The sequence below is a fragment of the Epargyreus clarus genome, unplaced genomic scaffold (assembly GCF_041222505.1).
Source record: "Epargyreus clarus isolate Ecla_fem2 unplaced genomic scaffold, WU_Ecla_fem_2.2 ptg000036l, whole genome shotgun sequence".
Taxonomy (NCBI): Eukaryota; Metazoa; Arthropoda; class Insecta; order Lepidoptera; family Hesperiidae; genus Epargyreus; species Epargyreus clarus.
Window position 1 is genome coordinate 858,404 of NW_027332241.1, and position 16,054 is coordinate 874,457.

At 38.1% G+C, this 16,054-nt stretch overlaps 1 protein-coding gene across 1 annotated transcript; it reads left to right on the forward strand.

Annotated features, from left to right (window-relative positions):
• Positions 1 to 3,669: 3,669 nt before the first annotated feature.
• Ets97D (DNA-binding protein Ets97D) lies at positions 3,670 to 15,547 on the forward strand. Its single transcript, XM_073092438.1, has 11 exons — positions 3,670 to 3,989; positions 4,990 to 5,088; positions 6,090 to 6,211; positions 7,445 to 7,601; positions 8,261 to 8,393; positions 9,379 to 9,504; positions 9,876 to 9,949; positions 11,339 to 11,421; positions 12,019 to 12,160; positions 13,450 to 13,603; positions 14,507 to 15,547. The coding sequence occupies exons 1-11, from the start codon at positions 3,842 to 3,844 to the stop codon at positions 14,634 to 14,636; spliced, it is 1,368 nt and encodes a 455-aa protein (XP_072948539.1). The 5' UTR covers positions 3,670 to 3,841; the 3' UTR covers positions 14,637 to 15,547.
• Positions 15,548 to 16,054: the final 507 nt, after the last annotated feature.

The window sequence follows — 16,054 nt, forward strand, 5'->3', positions numbered from 1 at the left end:
TAATATTAACTTATATTATTAGAAAGGGAAGGTCGTAGGACCCTTTGTGGTTCGACTAGCGAAACGAAAAAAATCTAAGTCTATGGGTTCGACATAAAAAGCGTACTTTTTTTATAATATAGGAGTAGCAGACGAGTAGTCCACCTAATGGTAAGTGGCTACTGCCGCCCATGGACATCTGTAATCATTCCCAGATAGGATTAGATATTCCTACCTGAGGTCGGCCACAGATGCGCCGCTACCCCTGAGGACGAAGCTGGAACGCCTCGGAAAAGTAACTCCCTTACATACCTTTCAAACCAGAACACAGCAGCGCTTTACACTGCTGTTATAACAGAAATAGTTGTTGCGGTGGTGCCGCCGGAGTCGGACCACAAAGGGTTCTACCACCTTCAAAAGTATATGGAGTGGGTTACAGATGTCCATACTGCAGAGACCACTTATACTGTCGACTGCAAACTCGTTTTTACTTCAATATTATTTCAAAAGTAAAGAATAAATTTAAAATGTTTTAATAAATCATTTTAATACTATTTACATAGATTAGTAAAGATAACTCACTCCTAACAAGAAAATGTACCCAGTTTTGAGAATTGAAATAGTTGCGTAAAAAAGTTTTGCCACGTCTCCGTGCTAAAATGTCCCTAAAATATTTGAAATTATTATTATAAATTATTTATTTATTATGTAAATTACGCAGTATTAGTTATTTATTCGTAAATTTTCTCTAAAAATGTTTTTATTTGTCAAGAATTCAAAAAAAGAACTTACTATAATAAGCCATTTGCGGCTTCATTCAATTTCAAGGCGGCGAAGTATCTTTACTAATCTATGACTATTTACAATATTTTCATTTAAAGTTTTCATATATTTTTTTATGTTAAACAGTAACAACGTATAATAATTTTATATGTTGTGTATGTCCGTCCGTAACGGTAGTTTTATTACGAGCAATAATAATTAACTTTATCTTAATTACTGTAATGCTATCTGGTTGACTATGTTTTTTTGTAAAACTGTGTAATTTATATAAATACTAAATACCTATGTAATTATATATACTCGTATTTTCATAAGAGTAGCAGAAGAGTATGCAGTCCACCTGATGGTAAGTGGCTACTGCCGCCCATGGACATCTGTAATCAACCCCAGATAGGATGAGATATTCCTACCTGAGGTCGGCTACAGGTGCACCGCTACCTCTGAGGACTAAGCTGGAATGCCTCGGAAAAGTATGCCCCTTAGATACCCTTCAAACCAGAACACGGCAGCGCCACACTGCTCTTATAACAGAAATAGGTGTGACGGTGGTGGAATTGAACCGTAAAGGTTTTTACCTTCTTAGTTGTAAAGAATTGAGTACTTTGTATAAAAATACAGTAGGTGGCAATTGGTAGAAAACATAAACCACACATAAATATATATATATTAGATTACTTAAGAAAATGTTCTGTAAATTTTTATGGAGTTTCAAACAATAAGTTGTTAAAATAAACAATTTGTTGTAATTTTATTCTTTCATTGTTTACATTTATTGCTAAATGCAAATAAAAATACAAAGTAAACATGGTAATATCTATCTTATATATAAAATTCTCGTATCACAATGTTAGTTACCGTACTCCTCCGAAACGGCTTTACCGATTCTCATCAAATTTTATATGCATATTCAGTAGGTCTGAGTGACAAGGATGGTTCACCCTTAACATTTTTTAATTTATATGGCAACACGTTTGCCGGGTCAGCTAGTAAGTTATATAATATTCTTTCGTTAACGCATTATTGTCCCACTGCTGGGCATGGGTCTCTTCTCAGAGTGAAGGTTTAGGCTATAGTCCACTGACCAAGTCCATCCACTGTCCACTGTCCGCTGACCAAGTGTGGATGGATAGACTTCACATCAGTGGCAGACTAAGTACGTAGGAGGCTGAAGGCCTTAATGTTGAATGAGGCCTGGGATGGGGGAAGGTTTTTAAACTACTACCAGTTAAGCATAAAGTAGAAAGTTGAAGGTAGAACCCTTTGTGGTTCGACTCCGGCGGTACCACCGCCACACCTATTTCTACCTAATAACAGCAGTGTTAGGCGCTGCTGTGTTCCGGTTTGAAGGACTCTTCCGAGGCGTTCCAGCTTAGTCTTCAGGGGTAGCGGCGCATCCGTGGCCGACCTTAGGTAGGAATATCTAATCCTATCTGAGGTTGATTACAGATGTCCATGGGCGGCAATAGCCACTTACCATCAGGTGGACTGCATGCTCGTCTGCTACTCCTATATTATAAAAAAAAATTGTGAAAAATTTCAATAAGAGTAATAATATCTGGGCGACCCCTACCTTCCAGTTACACTAACAGTACTAACACTAGGAATTCAATTTACGATTTTAATAAATGCCTGAAGGCATTGGCGGACTGAGTGGATGGCAGGAGTGGTCCACCCCGGGCCTCTAGTCGTCAGGAGCAAACAATTTCTGAAATGAGTATTTCAGCGAAAAAGAGGTTGTCAGGACTAAATAATCCCTAAAATACGTATAAATGTCTTCAAGTCTTCTGTAAAAGTTTGTAAAATTAAATCAACTTTTTATACTAAGGCTTTTTTCCGCCCAGACGACCTTACTCCGCCACTGCCTATTACTACTACTAGTTATAGTATACTAGTAGTTATTTCAAGATTGAAGTAGCCAACGAGCATGCTGTCCAGCTGAGCTAAAACTAGTATCTTTCTTGGGTGCCTACCACCGTCTTTTAAAAACCATCATAGTTCAGAAAAGATTTATTTCCTCCTTAAAACAGTAAAATATTTGTCATACACAGTTGAACAAACTTAAACCCTTATTAATTTTTCGTTTATGCATTGTATAAAACCAGCTGAAATTGTCAAATTTTGCTTAAATTTCCTGCAAAAAAAATAAAAATATGATTAAAATAATATTGTTTTAAGAGATGGTAGTAACCCCCCTGAACCGCCTTTCAAACCAGAACATTGCTATTATAAGGCAATAAATATAATGGTAGTGTCTCCAGATTTGATAAGTTTTGATACCTTAAGCTACCATACGAGATACAGTTGGACGTTTGTCATATAATTTGCCTACAGAACGAATGCGGACATTCTAAGCTATATAAGATATAAGAAAATATTAAGTTTAGTTTAGTAAACACTAAACAAGAATCAAATCCAAATTCCAAATTAAAATTGACATTATCATTTGTCATTGTCAATATAGAGCCACAGAGTATAAATAGAAGCAAGAGCTCTTACTTATATGTCAAAGATAAACTGTAATATACTAACACAATACTTAATTATTATATTGAAATAATAATATATTTGGTATAATATTCAAAAAATAGTTTGATTTTATTCAAGTTTAGTACAAAATGTAATATTTTGCTCATAAAGTAATTGTTTGTATGAAAGCAAGAATTTATTCGACTGGATATCGATTTTTGTAATTCAATAATATAACAAATAATACAGCATTTCAATTCTAGTGTTACTCCTAAATTCTCGATTTCACGTGGAATGATTGATCCAACAGCAAAAAATTACTGTCGATTTTCTAATAGGAATAGTTTCGTTGCTTAGTATCGATTGAAAATCGATGTTTTCGTCCAAAAGATCGATTCTTCGACCAATCAATCTGACATCGCATCACTAATTGTTACATTATCTATGGTATCCCAAATTGGCGCACGCGGAAGTGGAAGCACACAATCAATTTCCTTTTCCTATAATTTTTCAAATAATATTCTAATCTTGAACTTCGAAAAGTAACTTTTACGACATTATAGTGATATTTCGTGTTTTCTTTGGTGTTGCGACAGTGTAATTATTGTTAAATATGGAGGTGTCCGACATAAACGAATTGTTGAATGTCCGAGGTATTAAAATGGAAAATAGTGAAAATACGTTCAGTGAAGATTCTGGTGATGTTGTTTCTACTGATCCGATGTCAATATTGCCCCAATATGTGACTGAATCTGATTTGGGTGAGTAATACTACTAATATTACGTATTAACTATACGTTTTATAATAGCGACTAAACCAAAAACTTGTCTCAAGTTCACCTTTAAGTTATTTTCGTGGTTGAAAAGTAACTTATATTCAACTAACTTAATAAGTAACGAACTTATTATGCTCCTTATGTAATACTGTATCGTACTAACTAAAGTATTTTAGTATACTGTTGTATTTTTCTAATTTACTTACCAATTCCAACTTGAAGGTAGAACATTTGTGTTTCGACTCCGGTGACTCCACTGCTACACCGATTTCTGTTATAACAGCAGTGTTAAGCGCTGGTGTGTTTTGTTTTGAAGGGTGTAGTAAGGGAGATATAGTTATCCAAGGCATTCAAACTTAGTTCTCAAGGGCAGCAACAAATCTGTGGCCAAACTCAAAAAAGAATCTAATGTTATCTGGGGTTGATTACAGATGTCCATACGGCAGTAGCCACTTACCATCAGGTGGACTGCATGCTCGTCTGCTACGTCTATATTAAAAAAAGTATATTTCAATGTTGCACCTATATTTATTTTAACCAAAAATTTTATATTACTAAAGAACTAGAAAGCGAAGGTGGTAGAACTCTTTGTGGTTCGACTCCGGCGGAACCACCGCTACACCTATTTCTATCTAATAACAGCAGTGTTAGGCGCTGATGTGTTCCGGTTTGAAGGGTGTGGTAAGGGAGACAGACTTTTCCAAGGCGTTCCAGTTTAGTCATCAGGGGTAGCGGCGCATCTGTGGCCGACCTCAGACAGGAATATCTAATCCTATCTGGGGTTGATTACAGATGTCCATGGGCGGCAGTAGCCACTTACCATCAGGTGGACTGCATGCTCGTCTGCTACGTCTATATTAAAAAAAGTACATTTCAATGTTACACCTATATTTTTTTTGTAACCAAAAATTTTATAGTACTAAAGATATTAAACTCGGTACAATTCATATTTCTGAAAAAATATTATATTTCATAAAAATTTCAGGGCTACTGCCATCAGGGACAGAAATCCTACAGACACCATTAGCTGTTTTCTCCGAGACACCTGATGATGACGACACCATGCAAAGCACTGACTCTGGAGGTATACCCAATGATAAAAATACTTTCTATAATCACAGCCTTAGTTGCCAGCCTGTTGTACTCTCATGGTTATTGACATCAACCCATTACTGTCCCGCTGGGCACGGGTCTCCTCTTAGAATGAGGATTAGGCCATAGTCCACCGCGCTGGACAAGTGCGTATTGGCAGAAAATTGCACTTATTGATATAATATTAAAGAATTAGTAAAGGCTTAGTATGAGAATGTATGAAAATGAAATGTAATTTCTTTAAAGTTAGCATTTTCCTTTAGATTGTCATTACTTCCGAGAATTTGATCTTTATAAGCAACGTTGATGGTGAAATAATACAGGGTGTGTTATTTTTTTGAAAATGAACTCATTTAATAATGGATTAGAAAACTTGATTTTAAAAATTGTAATGATACTGATTTAGTTTTCTCAAAATCGGTCCCGTTACTCCATTCAGCATTTATCGCTAACCATTATAGATTCGGATTTGGCCCTGAAGGCCTATTTGAAAAATTCACCCTGTATACATGCCTATACATATACTAGCTGATGAGGCAAACATTGTGTTGCCATATAAATATAAAAATGTTAAGGGTGAACAGCCCTTATCACTTAGGGGTATGAAAAATAGATAGTACCCGATTCTCAGACCTACTGAATATGCATATAAAATTTGGTGAAAATTGGTAAAGCCGTTTCAGAGGAGTACGGTAACTAACATTGAGACATGAGAATTTTATATATAAGATTAATTTTCTACAAATATTTAAATATACCAAACATAACTCTTTTTCTATATTGTCTAACATTTATCTCTCTCTCAAATTCTTTTTGCATTGCCCAAACACACTTTTCGTAACACGCATCACACATTAACCAGCTTCCTCCCCAAGTCCAGCATGCGTAAAAAAAAATTATTTTAAAAAATGTGAAATATAAAAATGTATAATCTTAAAATATTAATAAGCAACAATTACAAGCTAAAATTATTTATTTTAATTGAATTTTCAGAAGAGGTAATAGTACAACTAATGGATATACGGACAAGGTTAATAAAACTACGCTCTATGCTGGAACGGAGGCTGAACACCGACTTATCTGACTACACCTTCTGGCTCCAGGATGCTAAGATGGTAAGAGATTATTAATTAGAATGAACTTTTTAATATTACTTAATTATGATATGCGAATGTATATTCATTATCATATTTTTTACTTATGATGTTTGGCAAGATGTCGTCACTCATAATTCGCGGTGTAAGAGTCCGATGAACGTATCTACATTATGTCAATTTTACAGGAGAGCAAAAATAGTGTGATAATTTGCCACTTCAAACTTTACCAGATCATTAATAGAGATAATATACAGTAGTTGAAATAAACATATTGAATATAGCGTTACGTCGTTTTGCCATTTCATAAAAGACTACATTGTGGACCGTTTTGTGAAAAAGAAACCAATTTTTGTTTTTTTGTACATACATTCATCTGACTCTTACACCGCGAATTGAACTGCCACTTAGTATGTATATTTTATTCAATAATCTACTCCTAAGCACTAAGTTGTAATGCCTAGGAAAAGTAAGTCTCCCTTACCACACTCTAAACCAGAACACAGTAGCGCTTAGTACCACTATTATAAGGCAGAAATAGGTGTGACGAGAATACCGAAATTGCACCACAAGGTGTTCTGCCACCTTCAAATCTTCATAATTAAGTCAATGTACATCCATACCCTTTCTACTAAAAAGCAGACCTGCTTCATAAAAGTTGTATTGTAACGATGGTACCTTCCCTGTCGAACCATACTTATATGGTTCTTTCTACTCTTTACAGTGTAGCAACCTTTTAAATTAAAGTATATTGAACAAGTTTTTGCCTGCGGCTTCGCCCGCGTTTAAAAGAAAATAATATGACATACTAACATACATAAAACTGAAAATTCGTACCTTCATTGGAATGACAGTGGCGCCATCTGGCGAAAATTGGTCGTACCAACTCTGAAACCTTCGTGGGCTCATAGACAACAACTTTGCTAAAGATCATCATTTGATCAAATGCATAGTTTACGATTCAATCCTTACTAATATCGATTAAAATATTGAAATATCGATTTTTTTGGTCCAAAAGATCGATCTCCAATTAATCGATCTTAGATCACTATCCCTAGTTCCCGTGGGATTTCCATGATAAAAACTATCCTATATCCTTTTTCGGGTCTCAGACTATCTTTGTACAAAATTTCATTAAAATCGGTTCAGTGGTTTAGGCGTGAAGAAGAGACAATCAGACAGACAGACAGACAGAGTTACTTACGGATTTATAATATTAGTAAATAATATTGTAGCATAATCATTCCTTTCCAGCTGGAGAACCACAAGACCCTGGTAGAGCAGTGCATCCGCGGCGAAGGCGTTGTCCAAGTGAATGTACAAGTGCGACCCGCGGAGCGCAAGATCAACATCCTGGACGTGCTGAAGCCGGACGAGGAGCTGGTGCAGCTGCCGCAGCGGGACAACAGAGGTGCGTGACGTCACGGTACAGCTGGAGACACGAGCTTTTAAAGGTGGTAGAACCCTTTGTGGTTCGGCTCCGGCGGCACACCGCCACACCTATATCTGCCTAATAACAGCAGTGTTAAGCGCTGCTGTGTTCCGGCTTGAAGGATGTGGTAAGGGAGACATACTTTTCCGAGGCGTTCCAGCTTAGACCTCAGGGGTAGCGGCGCATCTGTTGTCGACCTCAGGTAGGAATTTCTGGTCCTATCTGGGGTTGATTACGGATGTCAATGGGCGGCAGTAGCCACTTACCATCAGGTGGACTGCATGCTCGTCCGCTACTCCTAACATACGTTGAAAATAGTTAAATACGGTAGGTATACACAAACACGAATATTTCAAAAACAAACATTGGGAACATGAACATCGTGTCCAAAAATGTAGCACGTGACAACACGTGAATTTGTAGATATTTTTTTTACTTCGTTGCTTTAATAAATCCTATAAATTGTAAGGAAACCTACATACCTGAAAAATTTTGTTTTCAAAGGTATGTGAAGTCTACCAATACGCACTTGTCCAGCGCGGTGGACTATGGCCTAATCCTTCTCATTCTGAGAGGAGACCCGTGCCCAGCAGTGGGACAGTAATGGGTTGATGATGATGATAAAATCTTTTTTACAGCGCTGGGCGTGGAGGAAACAGTACCAGGAGAAACGGGGGAGGCGCCACATGCTGCCGCGGTGAAATGGGTGGTGGACTCACACTTCAGGACCGATCACACCCGGGTTCGAATCCCGGACGATCCGGGGGATTGGTGAGTGATGTTCATCTTATATATAAAATTCTCGTGTCACAATGTTAGTTACCGTACTCCTCCGAAACGGCTTTACCGATTTTCACCAAATTTTATATGCATTCAGTAGGTCTGAGAATCGGCTACTATCTATTTTTTATATCCTCAAGTGATAAGGGTTGTTCACCCTTAACATTTTTTTATTTATATCGCAACACAACGTTTGCCGGTTCAGCTAGTATATCTATATGTTTAAAAGTTGTTTGAAAATATGTCGCATTGCGTCGAGAGGTGGCGCTTTCTGAATCACGCTATCGAAGTTTTCTTAACATCTTAACTAATGTTATAAATGCTAATGTGAGTTTATGTGTAATAGTGCGCGCCAAACTTCTAGTCCGCTAAAGTTGCGAGCAGGTGTAGTCATACAATTTGCTATGGCGACGCGATTCATTTCTATATTCAGAGCGGACTAGCAGTTTTACGCGGAATATACCACGCTTTTATTAGCCCTGTATGTATGTATATAACAGAATCTTTAAACTTAATTTTTACCCACTTTGAATGATCCGATTAATTTAAAATTTTGAACAATTATCGAGAACCGATGACAATACACGATTTTAATAATTTTATCCCATTCTCCTCATCAGGATCGTCAGGAATCAGGATAAATGATTTTCCTTGTGCGATTGCGTGGTTTTTAGTTTTAAAACAATAAATTTTACCTCTTTGATAACCTAACCAAAACCAAACTAAAAAAAATAAAAATAAAATATTAAATAATTGTCTAATTATTTAATATTTTATTTCTATTTTTTTTTATTTTGATGACCGGCGTGGCGAAGCGTTCCCCATACCGATCTGACGCGCAGAGTCCCGGGTTCGATCCCCGGCCAGACAGATATCAATGATGAATTTAGGTTTCTGGGTCTGGGTGTTTGTGTATTGTCTCTGTGTGTGTCCATAGCACCCACGATACTAATTGTATTTTTTTTTATTTTTTCAGGTCAGTGCAACATGTAAAGTTATGGATAGTGTGGGCTGTCAGACAATTCAATTTAATTGGAATAAAACTTTCCGATTGGAACATAAATGGAAGTGAACTGTGTGCTATGACCAATATTATATTTAAGTAAGTATGTTATATTAATGACTTTAGTTGTACCCTTTGGCACCACCGTCACACCTATAAGTTACTCTTCTAGTCCACGGTGGTAGAACCCTTTGTGGTTAAGGTGGCACTACCGTCACACTAATTTCTGTTATAACAGCAGTGTAGCGTGCTGTGTTCTGGTTTGAAGTGTGGTAAGGGAGACATACTTTTCCGAGGCGTTGCTTAGTCCTCAGGGGTAGTGAGGCATCTGTGGTCAACCTCAGGTAGGAATCTAATCCTATCTAGGGTTGATTAAAGATGTCCAGAATTTCTTTTTAAATACATTAAGATATGTACTTAAATTATTTGTGTTTAAAAATGTATTTCAATGTTTAATTTGTTTTTTACAGAGAGAAAGTACCTTCTGACCCCGGTGACTTATTTTGGACACATTTTGAGTTATTACGAAAATGTAAATTTATAGGTAAGTTTGTTTATCATCCCTTAAATTTTCCTAGACATAATTAGGTAGCACACCGATAAGTGATAGCCTAGTAGTTAAGAAATTCGGCCTCTCGATCGAGGGGTCCGAGGTTCCAATCCCAGGCACACTCTCCTCTCCTCTAATTTTTCAAAGTTATGTGCGTATTAAAAATTAATTATCACTTGATTAAACGGTGAAGGAAAACATCGTGAAGAAACCTGCATATCTGAGAGATTTATAAAAAAAATCTCAAAGGTATGTGAAGTCTACCAATACGCACTTGACCAGCGCGGTGGACTATAGCCTAATCATTTATTATATACAGGATGAATTTTTCAAAGAGGCCTTCAGGGCCAAATCCGAAACTATAAGGATTAGCGCAAAATGCTGAAAAGAGTTACGAGGCCGATTTTGATAAAAACTAAAACTACATTATTAGTTTTTTAAAATATCTTTTTACGTAGCCGGGAATCGAACGAGTTCATTTTGAAAAAAAAAATACACTTCTATATTATTCCACCATCTGATAGTGTCGCTTATAAGGATCAATTTCTGGGAAGTAATGTTATGTGACAAATTAAAGGAAAAGGAAAATTTTGAAGAAAATACGTATTTTTCCATACATTGGCATACTAATCCTTAAGGATTATACATAACAAATGATTTATGTATAATTCTTTAGAAACATACGTAAGTCATACCATTGAAGAATTTGTTGGTTAATCAACTAATTATTCGATGTTATGACTATGACATACGGCTTAGTAAATTATGTTAAATATGATTTTCTATATCTCTTTTTTTAGTAATCACTCAGATTTGACTCTAAAAAGTAATTCTAACAAATTGACAACTTTACGTCTGTATCAAACGAAACTCCGCCCATAGCAAGTAAATCTATTTTAATGGTCCTAAAAATAACCTTAGCTAAGTCGGACATAAAAATATAAATGACTGGGAAACAAAACGTCCATTTCAAATGATTAGAAACATTGAACCAAAAAATAATGTTAATACACGAAATGTTTAAATTGATGAATGGCGGGAACTTAACTGCCAAATTAATATGAAAAAATATGTATTTTCTTAAAATTGAGGCTTTTCCTTTAGTTTGTCATTTATCATTACTTTCCAGATTTTGATCCTTATAAGCAACACTATCAGATAGTGGAATAATATAGAGGGTGCATTTTTTTTCAAAATGAACTCGTTCGATTCCCGGCTAGGGAAAAAGTTATTTTAAAAAAGTAATGATGCAGTTTTAGTTTTTATCAAAATCGGTCTCGTGACTCCTTTCAGCATTTTTCGCTAATCCTTATAGTTTCGGATTTGGCCCTGAAAGCCCGTTTGAAAAAATTCACCCTGTATAGATGACACTTTTGTCCTCAGCTGTAGTTCAAACAGACGAACCGGTGGTGAAATTAGACCCATTAGAAGTACCACAGTCGGCCATCAAGAAGAAACCGAAACAGGTAATGCATATGCATGCCTTCGTGCATGGATTTGTGCGTAAAATTATAATTCATGGTTGCGTGTAAGTGCATGAATGTGTGCGAGATTCTTTTTTTATTTATGGTTTGACACCGGCACCACCGTCACACCTATTTCTGTTATAACAGCAGTGTTAGGCGCTGCTGTGTTCCGGTTTGAAGGGTGGTAAGGGAGACATACTTTTTCAAGGTGTTCCAGCTTAGTCCTCAGGGGTAGCGGCGCATCCCTAGAAGACCTCAGGTAGGACTATCCAATCCTGGGGCTGTGGACTTAGAAGTTCAAAAGTGAGTGGATGGATGACTGACTAAGAGAATTAGTGAGTGAATGAGTGAGTGAGTGAGTGAGTTAGTCTGTCAGTAAGTACATATACGCTCGTTATTAATAATCAATCTATCCAATGTTTTACATACCAAAGAACCACATTTAATTTTGACAATTTCTTTATACTAGAATATACATTTTTTAAATTTCGATCTTCGGTCAATAGGTAATAGAATGAACGCAAATAGTTCATTCTTATCTTTATCTGTAAATACCGCGCGTAACGTTTACGAATATGTGTTACATATGTGTTACAGCTGCTAGTCCGAGCATGTGCCGAGGATTCTATGTGCCAGCTGATGTCCTCGCGCTTCGGCAGCAACGGGCAGGTGCAGCTGTGGCAGTTCCTGCTGGAGCTGCTCACCAGCGCGGAGTACTTCGACGTCATCCGCTGGCACGGTACGACGCCGACACGACACACGACACGACCTCACGACACGACACAAAGTCGTTAAGATACGACACACATACGAAGTGACATTGACACTACGTCGATACGATACGACACCGACACGACACGACCTCACGACGCGACACAAAGATGTTAATATACGACACACGCACGAAGCGACATTGACACGACGTCGATACGACACGACTCCGCCACGACACGATCATTTGACTAGACACACGATACCGACTATATAAGATGCGACACGGACACGACACCGACACACGACACCGACACACGGCACGACACCGACACGACATCACGACACGAGATCGACTCGATACATGATGACATTGATGACATGACAAGACGATATGCGACGAGACGACACGACTCCGACACGACACGACAAAATCGATTTTTATTGAAGGATCGACACGACGACAAGACACGACACACGATATGACATGCGATACTACACGCAACACGACACGCGACAAGCCACACGACATGACCTACGTCACGACACGACTTGCGAGACAACACACGACACGACACACGAGACGCTACTAGGTCACGACACACAAATGACCTTACGACACGACATACGACACGACACGACACACGATTAAATACAATACGTATTTACTCGATATGACGTCATTTCACTGTGGTCTAGATTCCCTATATAGTAATAGATTGCGCTAGCGTTCATGTAGGTCTCTCTCACTCTGCGTGGGAATCTGTGCCCAGCAGTGGGGCAGCAGTGGGCTGTAGTGGTGCCGTATTACAGGTACGGAAGGTGCTGAAGCCGGGGCGCATGGCGCGACAAGACGCTACGACACGACACGACACAACACGACACGACATGACAATCCGACACGACACTGTGTGATGACAACACACTGTCACTGTACGACACACAATTCAATACCGGTGTAGCATACACGGCTCGATATGACGTCATCGCACTATGGTTTAGATTCCACTTACATTAACAGATGACGCACATGGGATCTGTGCAGTGGTGGATTAAGGTCGTCGAGAGGCCCGGGGCGGAAAGTTAAATGGAGGTCCCCCAAGTGTAAAAAGTTGATTTGATTTTAAAAATTGAAAAGTGTGTCGTAGAATTATTCGGGCTTTCGCTGACTGATACACATTTCATAGGTTGTTACCTATTTTTTAGCAACTGTGTTTGGAGGCCCCTCAAGATCGGACGCCCGGGGCGGACCGCCCCTTCCGCATCTTCTTATGACGCTAGAGGATCTGTGTCCAATGTAATAGTAATGTTCTCTAGGCACGGAGGGTGAGTTCAAGCTGCTGGAGCCGGAGCGAGTGGCTCGACTGTGGGGTGCAAGGAAACACAAACCCGCCATGAACTACGAGAAGCTGTCTCGCGCGCTGCGGTACTATTACGACGGGGACATGATCGCCAAGGTGGCGGGCAAGCGGTAAGTTGGGGGGAGGAGGGGGGAGAGTGAGTGGTGGGGGAGTGGTAAGGGATGGGTGAAGGGTAGATGGTAGGGGGAAGTGGTGAGGGGGTATGAGGCGTAGGGTGAATGGTAGGAGAGTAATGAGTGAGGGGGGAAGTGAGGATTATGGAGCGTAGCGGGTAAATGGTGTGGGGGAAGTGAGTGAGAGGGTGAAAAGGAGGGTGTGTATGGATATTAGGAGTGAATGGTGGGGGGAGCTGTTAGTGGGGGATCTAAATGGAAGGAGAGATAGAGAATCAATGACCGAGGTTATGCAGAGAGGGTGGTAAATGGATAGAGAGAGGATAAATAGGAAAGGGGTAAATGGAAGCGAAGTTGAGGGAAATGGGGTAAATATAGGATGGAAGAAGATAGAAAAAGTAAATGGAGGGGGAGGGATAGTTAAAGGGAGAGGAGTAATTATAGGTAAACGGGTAAAGGGAGAGAAACGGGTAAAGGGAAGAAAGGGCTATTGAGGGAAGCTGGGTAGATGGAGTGGAGAGAAGAAAATAAAGGGGACATGGGAGAGGGAAATATAACTGAAAGAAGTAATATATCTGATTTGAAGGGTGAAATAAGGGAGACACACTTTTCCGAGGCATTCCAGCTTAACCCTCAAAGGTAGCCGTCTGTAGCCGATCTTAAGTAAGAATTTAATCTTATCTACGTAAATTACAGATGTCCATGGGCGGCAGTAGCCACTTACCGTCAAGTGGAAGTTTTTTTTAATAGGAGTAGTGGAGTGCTACTCCTATTAAAAAAAATACTACTTTGATGTCTCTAAGCGGCAGTAGCCACCATCACGTGAACTGCTCGTTTGCTACTCCCATATTATATAAAAAATGTACTTGAAATTAAATAGTTTTTAAATAATATTTTCAGATTCGTCTACAAATTTGTCTGTGATCTCCGACAGCTGTTGGGATATGGGGCTGGTGAGCTGGCTGAGTTAGTCAGGGAGGTTTATGTCAACAAGGGTGCGTGGGAGGATGAAGACTTTGCTGTTAAATAGGGGTAGGTTAGGTTAGGTTGGGTCGTTTTGTATCGTATAGTCCGCTAAAACTGCTAGTCCGCTCTGAATATAGAAATGAATCGCGTCGTCATAGCAAATTGTATGACTACACCTGCTCGCAACTTCAGAGCGGACTAGCAGTTTGGCGCGGACTATAACCTAAAAATGCTGTACATATGAGATAAGAGAAAGGCTATAAACCAATATAGTCCTATCCTAGCTATTATTATAAATACGAATATGAGTTTGTTTGTCATGAAACTTTGTGTCATGATCAGATTGTCATGAAATTTTGTACATCGTTGTCAGGAGTTCAGAAAAGCATATAGGGTATCTTTTATCCCGAAAAAAGTACTGTTCCCGAGGGATAGATAAAAATATCTGCGAGCAAAGCCGCGGGTAAAAGCTGTTTCTAATAAAGTTCACTTATATAATATATTTTAATTATTTCTTTGGTTACCAGTAATAATAATTTATAATAATCGTAGAATAATATGTACACAACTTAAGATTTAAGTGAAAATATCTCTAAAAAAATATTCTACAAAATGACCACACTTCAATATATTTTTTAAGATTAATTATATTTTCAATAAAATAAAAGTATAATGCTGCAGTCGGCCATATTGTCTAAAATTCTAATCGGGGTGAATGACGTCATACCTCACATGCGTCACTATTGCTTGAACTTTTCTATGAAATGTCAAGGCGTGACGTCACAAGCGACGCCATGACACCTTCATTTTCGCGCTTAATTCAAAATAGAAAAGATGTTATTATTTGAATTAATATTAAATTTATTGACGCAATATTATGGTTTTTGAAAACAGTAGAAGTTATTATAGAAATGTCAAAATTTGTTAGCAAAAATTAAAAAACATCGTTGTTCTAATTCATCATCATCATCATCATCAACCCATTACTGTCCCACTGCTGTGCACGGGTCTCCTCTCAGAATGAGAAGGATAGGTCATAGTCCACCGCGCTGGACAAGTGCGTATTGGTAGACTTCATATACCTTTGAAAATTGTTTTTTTTTTAATTTCTCAGGTATGCAGGTTTCCTCACGATGTTTTCCTTCACCGTTTAAACAAGTGATAATTAATTTTTAATACGCACATAACTTTGAAAACTCAGAGGTGCGTGGGATTTGAACCTCGGACCCTTCGATCAAGAGGCCGAGTTTCTACCACTAGGCTATCACCGCTACTACTGTTATACGATTATTATAATTTTGTTACATAATTAAATTAAGACTTACTATATTAAGATTTGTAAAATTGTAAAAATTGTACGGAAGATGTAAAGATTGCCTAGAGAGTGGACCTTTCAATAAGATTAAGTTTTATCTATATTTTGTACAAATAAAGTTTACTTTTTGTTAAAAATGTTGTTTTATTTGGATTCGAATTTTCCAT

Coding starts and splice junctions, on each gene's coding strand:
- Ets97D (XM_073092438.1), top strand. CDS start 3,842: ATGGAGGTGTCCGACATAAACGAATTGTTGAATGTCCGAGGTATTAAA. Junction 3,990..4,989: donor TGTGACTGAATCTGATTTGG/GTGAGTAATACT, acceptor TAAAAATTTCAG/GGCTACTGCCATCAGGGACA. Junction 9,950..11,338: donor ACGAAAATGTAAATTTATAG/GTAAGTTTGTTT, acceptor TTTTGTCCTCAG/CTGTAGTTCAAACAGACGAA.